Source organism: Triticum aestivum, chromosome 1B (assembly GCF_018294505.1).
Source record: "Triticum aestivum cultivar Chinese Spring chromosome 1B, IWGSC CS RefSeq v2.1, whole genome shotgun sequence".
Lineage (NCBI taxonomy): Eukaryota > Viridiplantae > Streptophyta > Magnoliopsida > Poales > Poaceae > Triticum > Triticum aestivum.
Window position 1 is genome coordinate 504,928,094 of NC_057795.1, and position 19,317 is coordinate 504,947,410.

The following is a 19,317-nucleotide window of genomic DNA, read 5'->3' on the forward strand; positions in this document are numbered from 1 at the left end:
GGCTTCTTGGGGAGCATTGTGCCTCCACACCGCTCTAACGGAGACGTACTTCCCTTTAAAAGGAAGGAACTTTGGTAACACATCCTCGTCTCCACCGGCTCCACTCTTGGTTATTTCGTGCCTTTACTTTTGCAAGCCTACTTGTGTTGCATCCCTTGCTTGCTTATGTGCTAGTTGTTATTGCATCATATAGGTTGCTCACTTAGTTGCACATCTAGACAACCTATTTTGTTGCAAAGTTTAAATTGGTAAAGAAAAGCTTAAAAATTGTTAGTTGCCTATTCACCCCCCCCCCCTCTAGTCAACCATATCGATCCTTTCACTCCCACACCCAGAATCAAGTTGTTCGTATGACTTGATGTATCGATGTACCTGGCCATACTGCTATGTTGGTCCGTGTAATGACCGAGGCTGGATACCGATGGTATCCCGAGTAGACCGTTGAGGAGCAGTATAGAGACTTCAATCAAAGCCAATACCTCTGCACCGTCAGGATATTCCCTTGTTATCCTGGATCCACTGAACCCCTCCATTGCTCATATGGACTTGGGGTTACCATCGAGATGTCCGTGCAGGATGCTGCTTATTCGATGATGACAATTATACGGGCCAGGACTTCCTTGCTTTAGAACACTGACTTCCGCTATATGCCAATGTCACTCCCCGGGGCAGAAGGTTACTTCACAGCTATTTACACCGACTCTTCTCATGAGGATTCGCTGCTCTGCACTACCGCACAGATGCTTGAGGACAAGGACCGTGAAAATCGTGCCTTGCGATTGGAGCTTTTCAACTCTCGGTCTGATCACTGGGCCACCTAGACCCGGTTTGCACCTGCTGTGCAGGCAGGGTATATGGATATGCGGGATCTCTACCCTGTGCGGTCTACTCTACCGGACCATATGGATTGGCGTGATGTAGGGGGCATCACTCCTCCCCGTGGACCTCTTCTACCGCCGTTTGATGGACCCAGGCCACATCCGTGTCCCTATGGACCGCAGGCTCCACAGGATCGACTGTTTCCACATGATCACATTCAGCTCCCAGGACATGGGGGTAATCTCTATGGAGATTACTACCGAAATGTCTGAGATGATGGTAGCACCACTAGTATTGTAACAGTTATATCATCCACCGTCCTGCGTGACTTGTGGGATATGACTTAGTGTGTACCACTTTCTGGAGGTGTAGAAAAATAATGTATAGGAGCTTGGGATGCCTCCGATGAGATGTAATCTTCCTTTCACCGTAGTTGTACTCCATTTGGTCTTGTACTAAACCTTGTATGGTGTGTATGATGATGGAATAAATGAAGCAATTTCTGTATTTACCATGTCATACGATGATCATCTTGCATTCCGAGTTATCCCTTACATTCTGCATTTCTATGTCAGAATCTTATCATTCTGAACTAAACCATTGTCTTGTTTTCCTAGGATGGTCAACACCCGCAACAACCCTGCTCCTCCGGAGCAGGCCGAAGGCAGTGGAGCTAGGGAAGCGAAACTGCCTCATCCTCCTTCTCTAGCTGAGGTCATGCTGGAGGCTGAGAGAAACAAGCGGGAGACCAACCGTTTGTTGGAGCGCATCGAACAGAACACAGCTCTGTACCAGAGGAATAACTTGGTGTCGCTCAGTGACTTCATCAAGTTACATCCACCCACCTTCCATCACTCCGTCGAGCCCCTCGACGCTGATGACTGGCTTCGCAGCATTACCCACAAGCTACATTCTGCACTCGTAGATGAGGCTGATAAGGTCACTTTTGCTGCCTATCATCTTGAAGGCCCTGCCAGTCTCTGGTGGGAGAATTATGAGGCCATGCGCCTAGCTGGCCATGTCACTACTTGGGCAGAATTCAATGAGGCTTTCCATGAACATCACATTCCGGAGGGTCTTATGGACCGTAAGCGTGAGGAGTTCTGCAGTTTCACCCAAGGCAGACTCTATGTGGATGCATACAACAGGGAGTTCGGTAACCTAGCATGCTATGCAACTGAGGAAGTTTCCACCGATGCCAAGAAGCAGGCAAGGTTCCGCAAGGGACTTAGCCCTGAGCTTCGTCGTGATCTCCGTTTGCACAAGTGCACTTCCTTCTAGAAGCTTGTGAACAAGGCCATCAGTGCTGAGACAGGTCAGACTGATTTCGAAGCAACACGCAAGCATGGCCGTGACACGGGTTCCTCATCCGGTTCTGGTCCTCAGAAGCGCCGGGTGTGGGTGCCTAACACTGCCCTGCCACCCAGGTTCACACCGAGGCCATCCTATCAGGCGCCTCGTCCAGCTCAGCAGTATGCACCAGCCAAGCTCTATGGTGGGCCAACCAACAATGCTCCTCCACGCACCAGCACTGTGACGTGTTTCAAGTGTGGAGAACCGGGCCACTACATGCGAGAGTGTCCCCAGGCCAACCCCAACCAGTCTGGAAAGGTTGTTGGCCGTGGAAAGCCAACAGGGAAAGTGTACTACGCCAAGCCGGCCACCGCTGCACGTGGCCATGTGAACTGTGTCTCAGCTGAAGAGGCTCAGGAGGATCCTAATGTCGTTCTTGGTATGCTCCTTGTTAATTGCCATTCGGCATCTGTTCTTTTCAATACTGGAGCATCTCATTCATTCATATCCGAAAGCTATGCTCATTTGCATAGCACCACATTCCATGATATGCCCACCTCCATGGTAATTCAAACCCCGGGATCCAAATGGCAAACTTCTAGAGTAAGCCATGGAAATGAAATTCAAGTTGACAGACTTGTTTTCCTTGCATCATTGATAGCTTTCAAATCTTCAGATATTAATATCATCTTGGGTATGGACTGGATGTCAGCCCATCATGCCAAGATTGATTGCTTCTCTAGGACTGTTCAACTTACACATCCATCGGGCGAGATAGTCAATGTCTTGACCCGAGTAGCTAAGCGACAGCTATACTCTCTTAATTCCAGTCCTTTGTCAGACCTCGAAGACGTTCCGGTAGTCCGTGACTTTCCGGATGTCTTTCCAGAAGAATTGCCAGGTGTTCCACCTGACAGAGATGTCGACTTCGTAATAGATCTCATTCCAGGAACTGTTCCAATTTCTAGAAGACCCTATAAGATGGCACCACTAGAACTAGCCGAGCTTAAGAAACAACTCGATGAGTCCTTGAAAAAGGGTTTCATCCGTCCTAGTTCGTCTCCATGGGCTTGTCCCGTCCTCTTTGTCAAGAAGAAGGATGGTACGGATCAGATGGTTGTAGATTATCGACCCGTTAACTTGGTCACAATAAAGAACAAGTATCCGCTCCCCAGGATCAGTGACCTGTATGATCAGCTCGCTGGATCCTCGGTCTTCTCTAAGATGGATTTGAGGTTGGGCTACCATCAAATCAAAATCAAGAACGGGGACATTCCCAAAATGGCCTTTGTTACTCGTTATGGCCAATACGAGTACACCGTCATGTCCTTCGGATTAACCAACACCCCAGCCACTTTCTCTAGGTTAATGAACTCAATCTTCATGGAGTATTTGGATAAATTTGTTGTGGTTTACCTCGATGATATACTCATCTACTCCAAGAACGAGGAAGAACATGTCGAGCATCTAAGGCTAGTGTTGATGAAACTTCGAGAGCATCGCCTTTATGCCAAATTTTCTAAATGTGAATTTTGGTTGCCAGAAGTGACCTATCTAGGCCATGTAATCTCTGGTAAGGGTGTTGCTGTCAATCCTGAGCGAGTTCAAGCCGTTCTTAATTGGACTCCACCTGAATCGGTCAAGCAAGTTCGGAGTTTCCTTGGCTTAGCGAGCTATTGTCGCTGCTTTGTTGAGAACTTCTCCAAAGTTGCTAAACCTCTAACTGAACTCCTCAAGAAAGATAAAAAGTTCGAGTGAACCCCACAATGCGAGCACAGTTTTTAGGAATTGAAAAGACGCCTGACATCTGCTCCCGTACTGGTACCACCAGATTTCTCCAAGGACTTTGTTATCTATTGCGACGCCTCGCGACAAGGACTAGGTTGCATTCTCATGCAAGATCGACATGTAATTGCTTATGCTTCACGGCAATTGCACCCGCATGAGGAAAATTACCCTACTCATGATCTAGAGCTTGCAGCTGTAGTCCATGCACTCAAAACCCGGCGACATTACCTCCTCGGTAATCGTTGCGAAATCTTCACCGATCACCAAAGTCTGAAGTATATATTCACCCAACCGGATTAGGAAAAGACGTTGGGTCGAGTTGATCATAGATTTCGACTTAGGGATAACCTACACCCCAGGAAAAGCCAATGTCATGGCTGATGCACTAAGTCGTAAATCTTATTGTAACAATCTGATGTTACAACAAAGTCAACCACTTCTCCATGAGGAATTTCGGAAAACTTAACCTTCACATTGTTCCTCAAGGATTCCTTTCCACCTTGGTGGTGAAACCTACCCTTACGGATCATATCATAACCGCTCAGCGGTATGACAAGGGGATATCTCGTATCAAGGAGAACATGGCTAGTGGAGTTGCTACATGTTTCTCTGTGAATGATCAAGGTGTCGTGTACTTCGGAAACCGCTTAGTGGTTCCCAAGAAGCAGCAACTATGACAATTGATCCTTAAGGAATCTCCTCTCACCATTCATCCGGGTAGCACCAAAATGTATCAGGACCTGCGCCAGAGGTTCTGGTGGACTAGGATGAAGAGAGACATTGCTTAATTTGTTGCTAATTGCGACGCCTGTCGTCACGTTAAAGCAGAGCATCAACGGCCTGCTGGCACCCTTCAACCTCTAGCTATTCCTGAATGGAAATGGGATAAAATTGGTATGGATTTCATCACCGGTTTTCCCAGGACCAAGAGATGGAATAATGCTATCTTCGTCGTTGTCGATCGTCTTTCCAAAGTGGCCCATTTCTTGCCTGTTCGCGAGAGTATAACCGCTAGCCAGCTAGCAGACTTGTATATCTCCCGAATAGTGTCCCTCCATGGTGTTCCACTAGAAATTAACTCGGGTTGAGGAAGTCTCTTCACCTCTTGATTTTGGAAAAGTTTCCAAAATGCTATGGGAACCCGCCTTTCCTTTAGCACCGCCTTTCACCCTCAATCAAGTGGTCAAGTAGAACGCGTCAACCAAATTCTAGAAGACATGCTTCGCGCTTCTGTTATCTCATTCGGAATGGATTGGGAGAAATGCCTTCCATTTGTCAAATTTGCTTATAACAATAGCTATCAATCAAGCTTGGGTAAAGCCCTTTTTGAAGTTCTCTGTGGACGAAGGTGTCGAATGCCTCTTAACTCGTCAGAAACCGGGGGAAGACAATTCTTTGGCCCAGATATGATCCAGGAAGCAGAAGAGCAAGTTCGCATCGTTCGTGAAAAATTGAAAACAGCCCAATCTCGTCAAAAGAGCCAATAGGACCGAAAACATAAGGCTATGACTTTTGAGGTTGACGAGAAGGCTTACCTTCGGGTTACCCCTCTGAAGGGAACCCATCGCTTCGGTATCAAAGGCAAATTGGCTCCTCGCTACATTGGACCCTTTCGCATTCTCGCTAAACGAGGAGAAGTTGCCTACCAATTGGAACTACCTCCGCATCTCTTCAGAGTCCACGATGTCTTCTACGTTTCTCAACTCAGGCGTTGCTTCTCGGATCCTATCCGTGGAGTGGACCACGAAACACTTGATCTTCAAGACAATCTCACGTATCGAGAGTACCCCGTTCGTATCCTCGATCAAGCCGAGCGTACCACTCGACGTCATAATATCAAGTTTCTCAAGGTTCAATGGTCGGACCATTTTGAGAAAGAAGCAACTTGGGAAAGGGAGGATCGTCTTCGACTTGAGGATCCCGCCTTCTTTCCGAAGGAACCTAAATCTCGGGACGAGATTTTTCTGAGTGGGGGTGAGTTGTCACACCCTAGCTAGTTCATGCATTAGAGTGTTGCATCATGTTTATTTCATTCATCATAAACTTGAAATGGGGATGACAGAACCCCCAACACCCTCCTGAAACCAACTAGGGTTTACTAAAAATATTTTCAATGAACCTGAAACGCCCTTCTAAAATGTTCATCACCTCTGCCTTGGTCCTAAACCACTGCCAAAAGTGATGCACAAATTTCTAGGTCATCCTAAAGTCACTGGATTAAATCATTAGTTATTTGAGTTTGGGCATTTAAATTATATAAAATATTTCAAATGCTCAAATAATCCCAAACTAAAATGTTCCATGCTGGATATATTCCAAACAGTGGCCATGTGCAGTTTGGTGATTTTTGAAAATGCCTAAGTATTTTTAGAAATGCAACAAACATACAGAAATAAAAAAACAGAAATAAATGGAAAAACACCTTACCTGGACAAACCCACGCCCCGGCCCACCTGGCGGCCCAGCACTGTGCTGGCCTGTGCCAGCCAGCTGCTTCGTCCCCGCCAGGCAGGCAGGGAGGTGACGCCGACGAGTGCGAGCTCGCCACGACGCCACCTGCTTGCCGCTTCGCCGCTGGACGGGCTGGACGGCCTCCACGTCGCGCCCCCAACCCCCTGGACACGTCCACTCGCCCCCTGCCTCTCTCCCTCGCTCCCCTCCGCCATGGCCGACGCTGCCGCAGCCATGCCACCGCATTAGCGGCGCCCACCGTCGTCCACGCGCCGCTCCATCGTTTCCACGAGCTCCGCCACCGTCCTCTCTGTCGAGTAGGCCAAGCCCCGAGCGCTCACGTGCCCCGAAGCCACCGCATCGACCTCGCCCGATTCTGCCACCGCCGGAGATCCCCTTCGCCATCACTATCGCAGCAGCCCATCCCCGACCTCGCCGTCAACTCCGTCGCAACCACCGTGAGCCTGGCTACCTCTGCATCCTCTCTGTTCTCCCTCTCGAGCCCCGTAGCGACTGCACAAAGCTCACCCACACGCGCCACCATCGAGCTCGTCGCCGACGAGGCTCCGGCCATGCCACGGTCGCGCCACCTTGTCCGCTAACCTCACCGCACTCCCAAGAGGCCGCAGCACCACTCCACGCGCCTCGCCGTGCCTCCTAGCGACGAGTCCGAGCTCGTCCGAGCTCCGGCCGCCGCCAAACTCATCGCCGGCGCCGTTTCCGGCGACCCCGAGGCTAACCACCACCACCACTGGATGCGGCTTACTCCCCGCATCACGTAGATGAGCTCCGCCGTCGTTTTGGTCGCCGGAGCACAAAACCCGCACCACACCGCCGCGTTTGGCCTCGCCGGCGAGTTTGACCCCGCTGACCGTGTTTGACCACGGGTGGGCCCAGTTTGCCCCCCCCCCCCGTGTCAATGATAGGTGGGCCCCAGCCCTGCTAATTAAACTAGGATTAGTACTAATTAAAAATAGTTAGACTAATGACACTGACACATGGGACCCACTGGTCAGGTTTGACCTGAACCGTCCATGTTGACCACCGACATCACCCTGACGTAATGTTGACGCAGTAATTCAATTACTGGAATTATTCTTATACAGGAAATTCCAGAAAATACCACAAGCTTCAAAAAATCATCGAAATTAATCTGTAGCTCCAAATGCAAAGTGTTATATATGAAAAATGATCAGAAAAATCCAATCTATCCATCTGTACTGGTTTCATGCATGTTTAAGCAAGCTAACCTACTGTTTAGTGCAAAACAAGATAAAGCACTATTAAGGGCCATTTATGAGTTTGGAACTTGAATCTTTGGTTCAAAATGGTTCAAACCCATCTGGTCTTAGTTGCACTAGCCCAATACACTCATTTTGCCATGTCTCATGCATGCATCATATTGTTGCACTTTGTTTGGTGATGATTGTATATCGGTGCTCTCTGCGGCAGGTTCTCCCCCGAGGAGTATCGCGAATACCCTAGCGAAGAGCAATACCAGTCCACGGACCCACAAGGAAAGCAACCAACCATTTGATCATATCGATACAATCCCATGTTCTCGCCTCTGCTCTCTTTTACTACATTAAGACAACGCAATTCAAACTGCTGTGTGCTACGGTAGTTGAACCCATTTCCTCTGCATGACCTGTCATTGCCATAGTAACTAGGTGAAACCCACTAGCATGTGTAGGAGTTGATTGAGCCATGTGTATGTGTTGTTCCTACCTTGCTATGCCTGCTATGCTTAGAGTTGTGTCAGGTCTGGTTCATCTGGGTGATGGGCTAGAGTGAAACGATCATGTCGGTAATGAGAGTGATGTGTTGAACACGATTTGGTAAAGGTATCGATGAGAGGCCATGTAGGAGTACATGGTGGATTGTTTCATTGGAACCGTCCTTAAGCACCGAGATCTGTATATGTGATTTAAGAATTATCTACTACCATACATTGGGATCCTTAATTGACTCGTTCGACTTCTTATCCACCCTAGTCCTCTGTCCAGGAGTTGCAAGTAGTTTCTGGTGTTTGTAGCTTACTGGAGGCCGTGGGCAGCGCTGAACCGCGGGGTGGGCTGTGATGCGGTAGGTATGTGGCACGGTGTACCGGATGCACGTTAGGTATCTCGGGAACCCTGCACATATCGTTCGGGGCCGTATGTGGAAACCTCGGCCGGACTCCCTGCGGATGGAACCTGGATAGGCGATAAACCTGGACTAGAGACTTAGGTGTTTAGGTAGGTCGTGGTCTACACCCACGTCGGCTTTCACTTGAAGTCTGCCGAGCACATGTCGTGTGCAGACGCTAAGTGGTGGAAACATGTATGAAGAAGTACACCCCTGCAGGGTTAACATCATCTATTCGAATAGCCGCGTCCGCGGTAAAGGACTACTTGGTTGCCTATACAGTTCATAGACAAGTAAATGGATACTAATAAAAGCCTCAAGATAAGCGTGAGTGCCGAGGATGGCTCTTCCGTAGGATGACGGAGGTGGATCCTCGGTAGTGTATTGAAGTGGTGAGTAGTGGACTCGAGTGCGCAAAACCATTTCAAGTTGGAGTCTCGTAAGATAGCTTAGCCAAGAGTCAAAGCTGGCTTGCTGCAATAACCCCACCAACCCTTCTTGATAATGTGCATGTGTGTAGGATCTGATGTAAGTCTTGCTGAGTACCTTTGTACTCATGTTGCTTAATTTACGTTTTACAGAAGACGCTGCAACCCCTTCTGATGGGTTCTTCATAGATGTCGATGTCGACGAGTAGGCTGAAGCCCAGGTGGTGATCCTGAGCTCACGATGGACCATGTAGTATAGTCAGGCTTACCCAAGCCTCTTTTATTTCCTAGTTGTCTGTACTCAGACAAGTTACTTCCACTGTTGGCTTGTATGTTTGTATGACTTGAATGCTGGGTCGTGTGACCCGTACTTGTGTGTATGATATGTATGTCTCTCTGAGCCTTTAAATAAAGTAGCTGTGTCGTAGAGTCATGTTGTGATGCCTTGTTGTATTTGCACATATCGAGCATATTGTGTGTATGATTGAAATGTTGGGTATGTGTGGGATCTGACTATCTAGTTGTTTATCCTTAGTAGCCTCTCTTACCGGAAAATGTCTCCTAGTGCTTCCACCGAGCCATGGTAGCTTGCTACTACTCTGGAACACTTAGGCTGGCCGGCATGTGTCCTTCGTTCCTGTGTCTGTCCCTACGGGGAAATGACACGCGATGAATACCGGAGTCCTGCTAGCCCAGTGCTACAGCCTGGATTCACTCGCTGATGACCGACACGATCGTTGCTCGGTCATGTATGACTGTCCCTGTAAGTTAGCGCCACTTTGGGTTTACGACTAGCCATGTCAGCCCGGGCTTCTTGTCATATGAATGCTAGCGACACTATCATATACGTGTGCCAAAAGGCGCAAACGGCCCCGGGCAAGGTAAGGCGACACCCGTGGAATACCGTGCGTGAGGCCGCAAAGTAATATGAGGTGTTACATGCTAGATCGATGTGCCATTGAGTCGTGGTCCTGACAGTTTTTCGGAGTTTTGAGGCATGGATATACGGATAATTACCCAAGGGGGAGCGTTGGGAAACCGGGGCCACCGAGGGGCGGCGGCGGCCTCGTGCGTATTGCACGGGCTAGCCTCTACCGTTTCCCCCATGTTACGTTAAGTGGGTACTTATCCTTTGACCCCCTAGTCCCTATATAAAGTAACGAGGAGCCATCATTGTAATCCCCTGATCATTAATTAATAAAGCTGGTCTCCTCCATATCTCTCTGTGTCATTTACTTTTGCGTGTTTGACTATTTCGACTACTTCATCTACAATGCTCGCCTTCGCTCCGCAACCTCGGACCGGACTCGCCGGCGAAGTTGCGGAACAGTGAGAACTGAATGCCTGCTGCCTTTTCTATCTATCTAGAAAAGAAAAAGCCTGCTGCCGACGCGCGCGCACAAACCGACCGTCAATGCTTAAGCGCGAAGTTTATAGGCTCTCACGACGACGGTCATCATCCCGGGGAAGCTAAATCCCAGATCTGAAAATCCTCTCCATCCTGCTACCCAAACCCTCGGTCCATCTCGACATCGATGACCCAAATCCTCCTCCTGCTTGATCTCACCTGATCCGAGATCCCGACCGGATCGAAACCCTCGGCGATCTCAACGAGCGCGTCGTTCCGGAGGACATATCGCCGGCTTGGTGGTCGCCAGATCGGGATGGAAGGCGATCCGATGGGCGTGGCGCTGCCCGAGGACGCCCTCGCGGAAATCCTCCGCCTCCTCCCGCCGCGCAGCCTCGCCACCTCGCGGTGCGTCTGCAAGGCGTGGCGCTCCATCGTCGATGGCCGCCGGCTGCTGCTCCCGGAGCTCCTTCCGCACTCGGTGCGTGGCATCTTCCTCGAGTATAACGAGGCCTCTTACCCGAGTTTCCTCTCTCACCCCTCCGTGGAGCCGGATGATATCTTGGGCAAGCTCAACTTCCATCGTCTTCCCCCCGACCCCTACCAGTGGACCTATACTCAAATCGAGGGTCACTGTAATGGGCTCCTGCTCTACCGAGACAGGCTAGGGCTCCAAGTGGCCAACCCCGCGACGCAGCGGCGGGCACGCTTGCCCCCGCCCCCGGAGAGGAAGAAGGAGGGGGGGATCGTCCGGCCGCACCTTGCGTTTGATCCCACCGAGTCACTGCACTATGAGATATTGCTCGTCCCTCAAACGCCTCTTGCAGAGGAGAGGGACCAGCCTGAGCCGTCCAAGGAATGGCCAGCATCCACATGGGTGTTGTGCTTGTTTTCATCACGCACGGGCCAGTGGGAACAGAGGGCGTTTCTCCGGGAAGGCGAGGCTGCAGGGATGGCTTCCGACGAGGTGTTGCACCGGACGTCAAAAAGCTGCAGCACTTATTGGCACGGCATGTTATTTGTGCAGTGCAACGGTGGATTCACTGTTATGAGGTAAGCACCACATGTAATTCAGTTGTGTTACTCCAATGCAATGATTTCTGAATTTAGTCATCTGCTCATATGTAGTATGTATTTGTAACGCGAATGTCTACTCCATGAGCCTGTTATATTTATTTACTTTGTGAATCGAGCCTGTTATATTTATTTACTTTGTGAATCGAGCCTGTTATATATTTGTAGCAGTAAATATATCATTGCTCTATGTTTGATATTTGGATACAATATGACCTTTAAACATATTTTCTCTGTGAGTTAATGTTTCCACATGTAGTTGCGTCCATCTGCATCTTTCTTGCCCTGCTTTTCCTCTTAAAACATTAAGCAATTCCACCAATGTTAAATGTGTCGTTGATGGTTTCATGTTTTGCAGAATATCCTTGTCAAATAATAAGTATCGGGTGATTAAAATGCCAACAGATATTGTGGAATCAGAATATTATGAGCTTCATCTAGGACGGTCAAGGGAAGGGATATGTTGTGCAACATTTCGTGATCGGACCATCCTTCGTGTTTGGATCCTTGACGATTCATGTGGTACGATGGAGTGGGCGTTGAAGCATCACATTGACCTTGACCAGAGTTTATCACGTGTAATGTGGCATTGTGGGGAAAAGGAGGGACCCTGGAGTTTACAGGATGTTATCAATGTTGAACACTATGGTCAACAGGATTTAAATGATGTTAACATGGATGAAGATCACAGCAACAATTCTTTTGTGAAGAGTGAAGTCGAATGGGATTCCGACAACGATAATATAGGTGACAATGAATCTGAGGTCGTAGAGAGCTACTTACCCTATGTTAGTTTTCTTGGATTTCATCCTTACAAAGAAGTCATCTTCTTGGATCTTCTTTCGCTAAGAAGAGCAGTGGCCTACCATCTGAATACCTCAATAGTGCAGGATTTGGGTAATATATGGCCCAATGACTACCACGTTGGGAACGCGGGAGGCATAAAAAAGTCTTTTCTGTACACACCTTGTTTGATAGCAGATTTCCCAGTAAACAAACTGAAAGCCCATGTTGAAGGCTAGCTAGCCAGCTTATTTGTTTCAAACAGTTTTGAGTCCTCAAGACCTATGTTGTACTTGTCTTTGGCTCCATGTTGTTTTAATGTCTGCTACCTTGACAAGACAAACTTGTTTACAGCTTGAATTGCCGAAGGACATGTAAGCAGTGTTATGCTCCAGCAAAATTTTGTTTGTGAACTGATTGATGTATCCATATATAATTCATCAGGCTAGTCATCTTGGCTCAAAGAATAGGATTGGCTTGTTTCTGTAGCATTGTTTAGAAATTCTATTGGCTCACAGGTTAGTTTCTTAGTTAGATTTCTTAAGTTAATCATCATTTTGTTTCTTTCCACAATATCCCTCTAGTCTGTGTGTAAATTTTACAAGTATTGTGGCATCCACTTGCCTCCATTGCTGAAGGATGGAACTTGTTTATTGATTGCCTAGGTCATATTTGGCTTGCTCGTGTTGTCTTCAGAGTTTCTCATCAGCAACATACGTACCCCACTTCGATTAAGAGTGTGCAAGCATAATTATACCTGTTCTTGCTTTTTACCTTCAAAAAAAAAAACCTGTCATTTTGGTAAATATGTTGGCCTCAAGGTTCGTGTTGATAAGGGAAAGTTTCCAACCTATAACTGCTAGGAGCATCATTGTTTTTTTTCCCACTTTGTTTGTAATGAGATATCTTGTATATTGCGTTATTGAGTTGTTAATTTCATGTTGTCAGTTCTTAATTTCCAGCTCCAAGGAAATCATGTTGGTGTGCATCTTTGAGTTCATCTTCATCACCAGTGGGTAAGCGGCTCTTCTACCACGGAGTGCTATCATAAGGAGCTGGCAAAGGTTCTTCTGGCAGGCTGCTGCCGATGGCCGCCCAAAATACCACATGGTCAAATGGGCGGACATCTGCCTACCTAAAGATCGAGGTGGGCTAGGTATGACGGCCTCTCGACGCATGAGTGTTGCCCTGATGTTGCGTTGGGTTTGGAGGATCTTGCGTGGAGAGGGCGGTTTGTGGTTGCAACTTCAAGCGAAATACTTGTGGGGTGCGCCCCTCTTGACATGCTCGCGCGTAGCTGGGTCTCAATTATGGAAATCCATCCAGAAGATTAAGCACGAGATCCGGTTCGATGCCATCTTCTCGGTTGGGAATGGGAATTAATGACACTCAATTCTGGCTCGGTCATTGGTTGGGTGATGAGCCACTACGCATTTGTTTCCCTAGCCTTTTTGCTATTAGTTCGGACCTGTATATTCTGGTTTCCGTGGCGTGGGTAGACGGCTAGTGGAACATCGCGTTCCGTCGAGCATTTGGCCAGGAGGAGGCTCTGGAATGGGAGGAGGCTCTGGAATGGGACAGACTGAGGGCCGCTGTCCCGTCGAGGCTATCACAGTCCCCTGACATTGTCTCCTGGAGTCTCTCTCCTTCGGCCGTCCCGTCGGGTCGAGGCTATCACAGTCCCCTGACATTGTCTCCTGGAGTCTCTCTCCTTCGGCCGTCCCGTCGGGGCTATCACAGTCCCCTAACATTGTCTCCTGGAGTCTCTCTTCTTCGGGAGAATTCTCCGTTAGTTCGGCATATCAGCGCTGTGTCACGCTCTGGCCATACGGTGGCTATCACCACTGTGGAATGCCACTGTGGAATGCCCCTGTGCCGCTTAAAATAAAAATATTCGTCTGGCAGCTGCTCCGGAACCGCTTGCCCTCGGGGACTGAGGTCTTTAAGCGCAACGGTCCGGGCGATGGCGTGTGCCCCCTTTGTAGTGTTCTAGAGACGGGCACTCACATCCTGTTCTCCAGTTCTACGGCACAGGCTCTATGAAGCTTTATTCGGGCGGCACTCGGGCCCGATTGGGAGGCCGGAGACCTGGCTGAGTTTCTGCAAGCCAGGGCGACCCAACCAGGTCGCAAGTGTCGTCTTTTTTGGGGTCGCAAGCGCCGCCTTTTTTGGTGTATCTTTACGGCATTGACGTGGACTCTTTGGATAACTTGCAACAAAATGGCGATTGAGCGGATCTTCCCGCAACGGACTTCTGACTCGTTCTTCAATTTTCTTGCTTTTTACAGCACTGGCACCCGCTTGCTAGACAGTGGGTCCGTGATCGGCTTGGAGCGATGTTGGATGTGCTAGTGGCAGCGGCGCGACGTCTTTCTGCTCCTTGGGCTTGCTTCGGAGTTTGCCACTAGGTGGCCTTTTTTTGTTTCTTCTTCGTTTCTTGGGCGTGCTTGTGTTGTGGCCCCAGCCTCTGTTCCTACTATTGGTCCTCTGGTACTTGGTTGTATAGAGGTTGGCTTTATTTATAAAGCGGGGCGAAAGCCTAGTTCGAGAGTGCTATCATAAAAGCTAAACATGCATGTGTCTTCATGTGTGAATCCTCAACGGTAGTTCCAAGTTTGCTGCTCGACAATTTTCAGACTGCAAGTAAATTGATAGTCAATCGTGTTCTTATTTGTAATATCTTCGACGTGTTCAACACAAATGAGTAAACAGACCCAACAATAGTCTAAAGCTGTTTATTTACAGTCTTAGATTTGTAATCTAGCATAGAAAGCATAATTAAAATCACAAGGAAATCATCTTCTTATGCTCAACAACACTCCAAGAGCCGATTCTGCATTTTAATGTCTGCTTCCTTTTTTTGTCCTTAGTAGAACACAAGTTAATTAATTCTCTGATAATTTGTGAATCTCCAAGTAAGTATTATTGGCTCGAGAATCTTACGGGAGTTAGGGATTTAATATTGTATAAGTGAAAGGGAATAGTCCCTTTAAGTAGCAATCGGAGAAAGCTTTCAGGTCAGTCTTGGCTATGAACGCAGGTGTTAATTGCTGCTCGATAGATTTACAATTAATATCATTCTTTTGTTTTCTCTAACAACCAAGACGAGTATTGTGCTGACTGAACTGGTGATGTTCCTTTCTCCAATTCTTCACCTTGATTGCTGCCACCTATTTCCTTGTTGGTGACCGAGTCTTGACACCTTGTTTGTATAGATAAAATCACCCTCCATTTCTACGTTAAGTAATTTGGGACGGAGGGAGTACTAAGGTGGTTACAAATTTGTTTCTGCTGCAAAAAATAATACTTTCAGGAAATAAATTTACACCATTTTGGAGTAATTGTAAGAACCCACCACATTAATGACTAGGTTATCAGAAAACACGGTTTACAGAGCTTACACTTTTTTGATATAATTTTAAGTTTGAAAAAACCACAAAATCTATCCCCAGGCTACAGTCGCTTGTGATGGCCAAGGCCTCAAAGCCTACAGGCTTAGGCCCATTAGCATGCATAAAACATCACAACCATTTTCTCTGCAAGTGCAGGGTACATAGTTATTGGGATTTTTTTAGTAATGAACACCGGATAGATTTTCATTTTGGTAACAATTAAATTTCTCTTCAAATGATCGTTGTATGAATATGCATTCAAAAGAACATAAAAGTTAGATGCAAAGCTATTGTCTTACCCTAACCATGAGAAATATGGCATGCGGAACTACTGAGAATGAGAAAGAAGAGAGACAAGAACACAAGAAGAGAATGCAGTATGTGACAAGATGAAGCAAATGCAAAATGTTTCAATAAAGAGAATGAGAAAAGATTTGTAACTTGCTTTGTTCACTTTTCCTTCCTCATCAAATGCTTATATGTAGTGGTAACCCTTTGTATGGATATGCATCCAAAAGAACATAAAAATTACACAAAAAACTATTGTCTTACCCTAACCATGAGAAATATGGTATGCGGAACTATTGAGAATGAGAAAAAAAGAGAGACAAGAACACAAGAAGAGAATGCAGTATGTGACAAAATTAAGCAAATGCAAAATGCTTAAGCAAAGAGAATGAGAAAAAGATAAGGACCGAATAAAGAGAATGAAAAACAAACCCATGACTGAAGGAAATAGAACGAGAAATCGCTCCAAGCCAGTGAAGAAGACTTGGTACGCAGAGCTGGCAGAGCACACCTCCAACGACGTCCACTCCAGAGTCCTGGGGCTACATGAGGTTACCATTTTTGTGCCTCTATAGCTGAGTTCGTTTGCTTCACGATAAATGCAAGATTATTGGTAGCTGCTATCCTGTAAATTTGGAACTTTTACTATCATTAGTTGCAGTACTAGGAGAGATGCTAAACAACTATCATGTAGTCCAGCAAATGCTACAAAAGTGATATGCTGTAGATACGATGATCGAAAAATGCAACATATGTACAGTTCTGCACATGATTTTACATAATCAACCTCAAGTGAATAAGGGTTAGAATGTTCAATTCTGCATTCGTTGTATCTCGGTTGGCTTGACTTATAGGAGAACTTTTCTGGGGGTATGCAGTGACAGATGGCACAAGAGAATCATTCATTCAGAGAACTGCAAAAGGCACATGTAGACGATTTTTTGTCAATTACACTATGACCTTGGAACAAATTATGTTCGTCATATGCGGCTTCATCTCTTCCCCGTGGTTGTGCTAGGAGTGATATTGTTGTGCTCAGCGCCTATGTATCATGTCCTGAGTGTGTGCGTGTGTTGTGGTGGCGTGCGTTTGTATCGGATGATTGATGATCATTGTTTTATATATAAAGCGGTGTGAAAACATTTTTCGGTAATACTCCCTCTGTTCCTTTATGTAAGGTGTATTATTTTCGGCACGGTGACCAAGGCACATAATTATAGACTAGTTAGGAAGAAATTACCCTTGACAAATTTGTTGATTAGTGGCAAGTATATCAGTTAGTCCAGAAAAGTAATCTATTTTGGAACGGAGGGAGTATCTTTTTTTTTTACTACAAAGAGAGATATAGGCAATCATGAGGCATACTTTTCTTTTTTCTGAAGGGCTAACAAGGAAATTATGAAGAATTAGAAGGAATGCATCTTATATTCTAAAATTTTATCAAAAACAAATACATCTTATATAAAGAAACGGAGGGAGTACGTAGTAGCTAGTAGTATGAAATTTCACAGTGCTCAAGCGTAAAGAGGCATCAGAAACAACCAAGTTTTTCCACATTGGTCAATTAACACTAGCCTTTGTTTATTTATTGGTGCATGCATGCACATACATTATACTGCTACTAGGTGAGTACATAATAATTAAGCCCAATAATTCTCTGTGTTTTGGGGCTCTTCTTTTCTAACTCGGCATTCACCTTCTTTTTCTCAGCCTTCTCAACCTTCTCAAGCTGCTTAATCTTCCTCAGCCTCCCGTTTGTACCCAATGGGCAAAAGGATAACCTTGAGCGCGCTAACGGCATCTTGTGCGCCGTGGATGCCCGCTTCTTCTACGTCCTCGCTATCTTTCGGGTTCCATACTCCATCCTTTTTCCAATCAAGCAGCGCCTTGGACGTCACGCCCCAAACGACGATGAGCTTCGTGTCTCGTTCGGTGATCCGGCTCGGGCCTCCTTGCTCGTCCATCGCCGCCACCACCGTGGCGTTGATCGTCTTGAACCTGGCCGCCTCGGAGACCACAAGGCACAGCCTCCCCAGGCTGGTACCGAGCTTGGCGTTGTGGGCCTCGTCCGGCCGGGAAGGGAGCCTATACGTCGACAGGAAGCGAACGTCTTGCGCGACGGCGTCCCGGTTGATGTCGAGGTCCTTCAGCTTCTTGCGGCCGCCAACGAGGCTGCCGTAGTCATGCACCTTGGGGAGCGGCGTCGAACCTTTGATCAGGTCTTTGTCCTCGGGGAAGGCGAACCAGACTCCCGCCGCATTCTTGAAACCGACGATGTAGACATTGTCGGTCCGCACGGCGAGAACTACCGCCTCCTTCGGCGTCTCGCCTTCGATGGTGATCAGGATCCACATCGGCGGCTGCTTCTTGGGGCCCGTATGGGGAGCCAGCTCGCGAACGTTTTCCACCTCCCTCCCGCTGGGCGTCAGAAACAAGTAAAGGCTTTGCTGGAAGTTCATGTACTTTGCCTTGACTTGGTAAGTGATCTTCATCGCCGGCGACGGGTCGGACTGCAGCGTCGTGATCGTCTCCACGCCGGCGGGAGGTAGCGGTGGCAGGACGCCGCCACGGGCGCGCCGCAGAGGAGCCGCAGCGGGAGGTAGCGATGGCAGGGCTCCAGTGCCACGGGAGCGCGGCAGAGGAGCTCCGGCCGGAGGCAGCGGTGGGCGTGCTCCGGCGCCCTGGATTTCTTGGCCTTTGAATTCTGGAAGGACGAGGGCGAGGGCGCCATGGGCGCGCCGCAGAGGAGCTGCAGCGGGAGGTAGCGGTGGCAGGGCTCCAGTGCCACGGGAGCGCGGCAGAGGAGCTCCGGCCGGAGGCAGCGGTGGGCGTGCTCCGGCGCCCTGGCTCTCTTGGTCTTGGGCTTCTGGCAGGACGAGAGCGACGGCGCCACGAGCCCGCCGCAGAGGAGCTGCCGCGGGAGGTAGCGGTGGCAGGGCTCCGGTGCCGTGGCCGCCAGCTGGCGGGCCAGCCTTGCCTGCCGCGCCGCCGGCAAGCAAGAGTGCCGTGGTTGCGAGCAAGCACACCATCAGCTTGGTGAGGCGATGGAGAGCCATGGTGGACGCACCTCTCTGTCTGTCTCAGTTGTTCTGGTCACACGGTGCAAGTTTGTTGATCAAGTCACGGTGTACCATCTCCTATATATACAGGAAGCCACAAGAAGGGAGCGTTTTCTCTTCGCAAGAAGAAAAAGAGAGAGAGAGAGAAGAGAAAACGCTGCAGCTGCACCGCGAATTTGCTGGACTGGAACAGGCATGCATAATTGCGCGAGGCTGTTTAATCGTGCCGGCCCATAGACCTCCATGGAGGATTTGAAATAGTAAGTAACCACCCACCCATGTGTACACCTCCATGGCTCCATGGAGGAGGATTTGAAGTAGTAAGTAACTCCCCACTCATGTATATAGACCTCCATGGAGGAGGATTTTAAGTAGTAATAAGCAAGTGCCCACTCATGTATATGGACCTCCATGGTCATGGAGGAGGATTTTAAGTAGTAAGTAACCGCCCACCAATGTATATAGAC

The 19,317-nt window shown here is 48.1% G+C and overlaps 2 protein-coding genes across 2 annotated transcripts; one reads left to right on the forward strand and one right to left on the reverse strand.

Annotated features, from left to right (window-relative positions):
• Positions 1-10,290: 10,290 nt before the first annotated feature.
• On the forward strand, positions 10,291-12,599 carry LOC123135139 (uncharacterized). Its single transcript, XM_044554239.1, has 2 exons — positions 10,291-11,307; positions 11,687-12,599. The coding sequence occupies exons 1-2, from the start codon at positions 10,571-10,573 to the stop codon at positions 12,348-12,350; spliced, it is 1,401 nt and encodes a 466-aa protein (XP_044410174.1). The 5' UTR covers positions 10,291-10,570; the 3' UTR covers positions 12,351-12,599.
• Positions 12,600-17,351: 4,752 nt separating this feature from the next.
• LOC123093381 (uncharacterized) lies at positions 17,352-18,885 on the reverse strand. Its single transcript, XM_044515337.1, has one exon. The coding sequence runs from the start codon at positions 18,845-18,847 to the stop codon at positions 17,525-17,527; it is 1,323 nt and encodes a 440-aa protein (XP_044371272.1). The 5' UTR covers positions 18,848-18,885; the 3' UTR covers positions 17,352-17,524.
• Between the last annotated feature and the right edge of the window lie 432 nt (positions 18,886-19,317).

Excerpts from the sequence above, each read along its gene's own strand:
- LOC123135139 (XM_044554239.1), top strand. The coding sequence starts at position 10,571 with ATGGAAGGCGATCCGATGGGCGTGGCGCTGCCCGAGGACGCCCTCGCG. Across the intron at positions 11,308-11,686 it reads GGTGGATTCACTGTTATGAG|AATATCCTTGTCAAATAATA; the intron begins GTAAGCACCACA and ends CATGTTTTGCAG.
- LOC123093381 (XM_044515337.1), bottom strand. The coding sequence starts at position 18,847 with ATGGCTCTCCATCGCCTCACCAAGCTGATGGTGTGCTTGCTCGCAACC.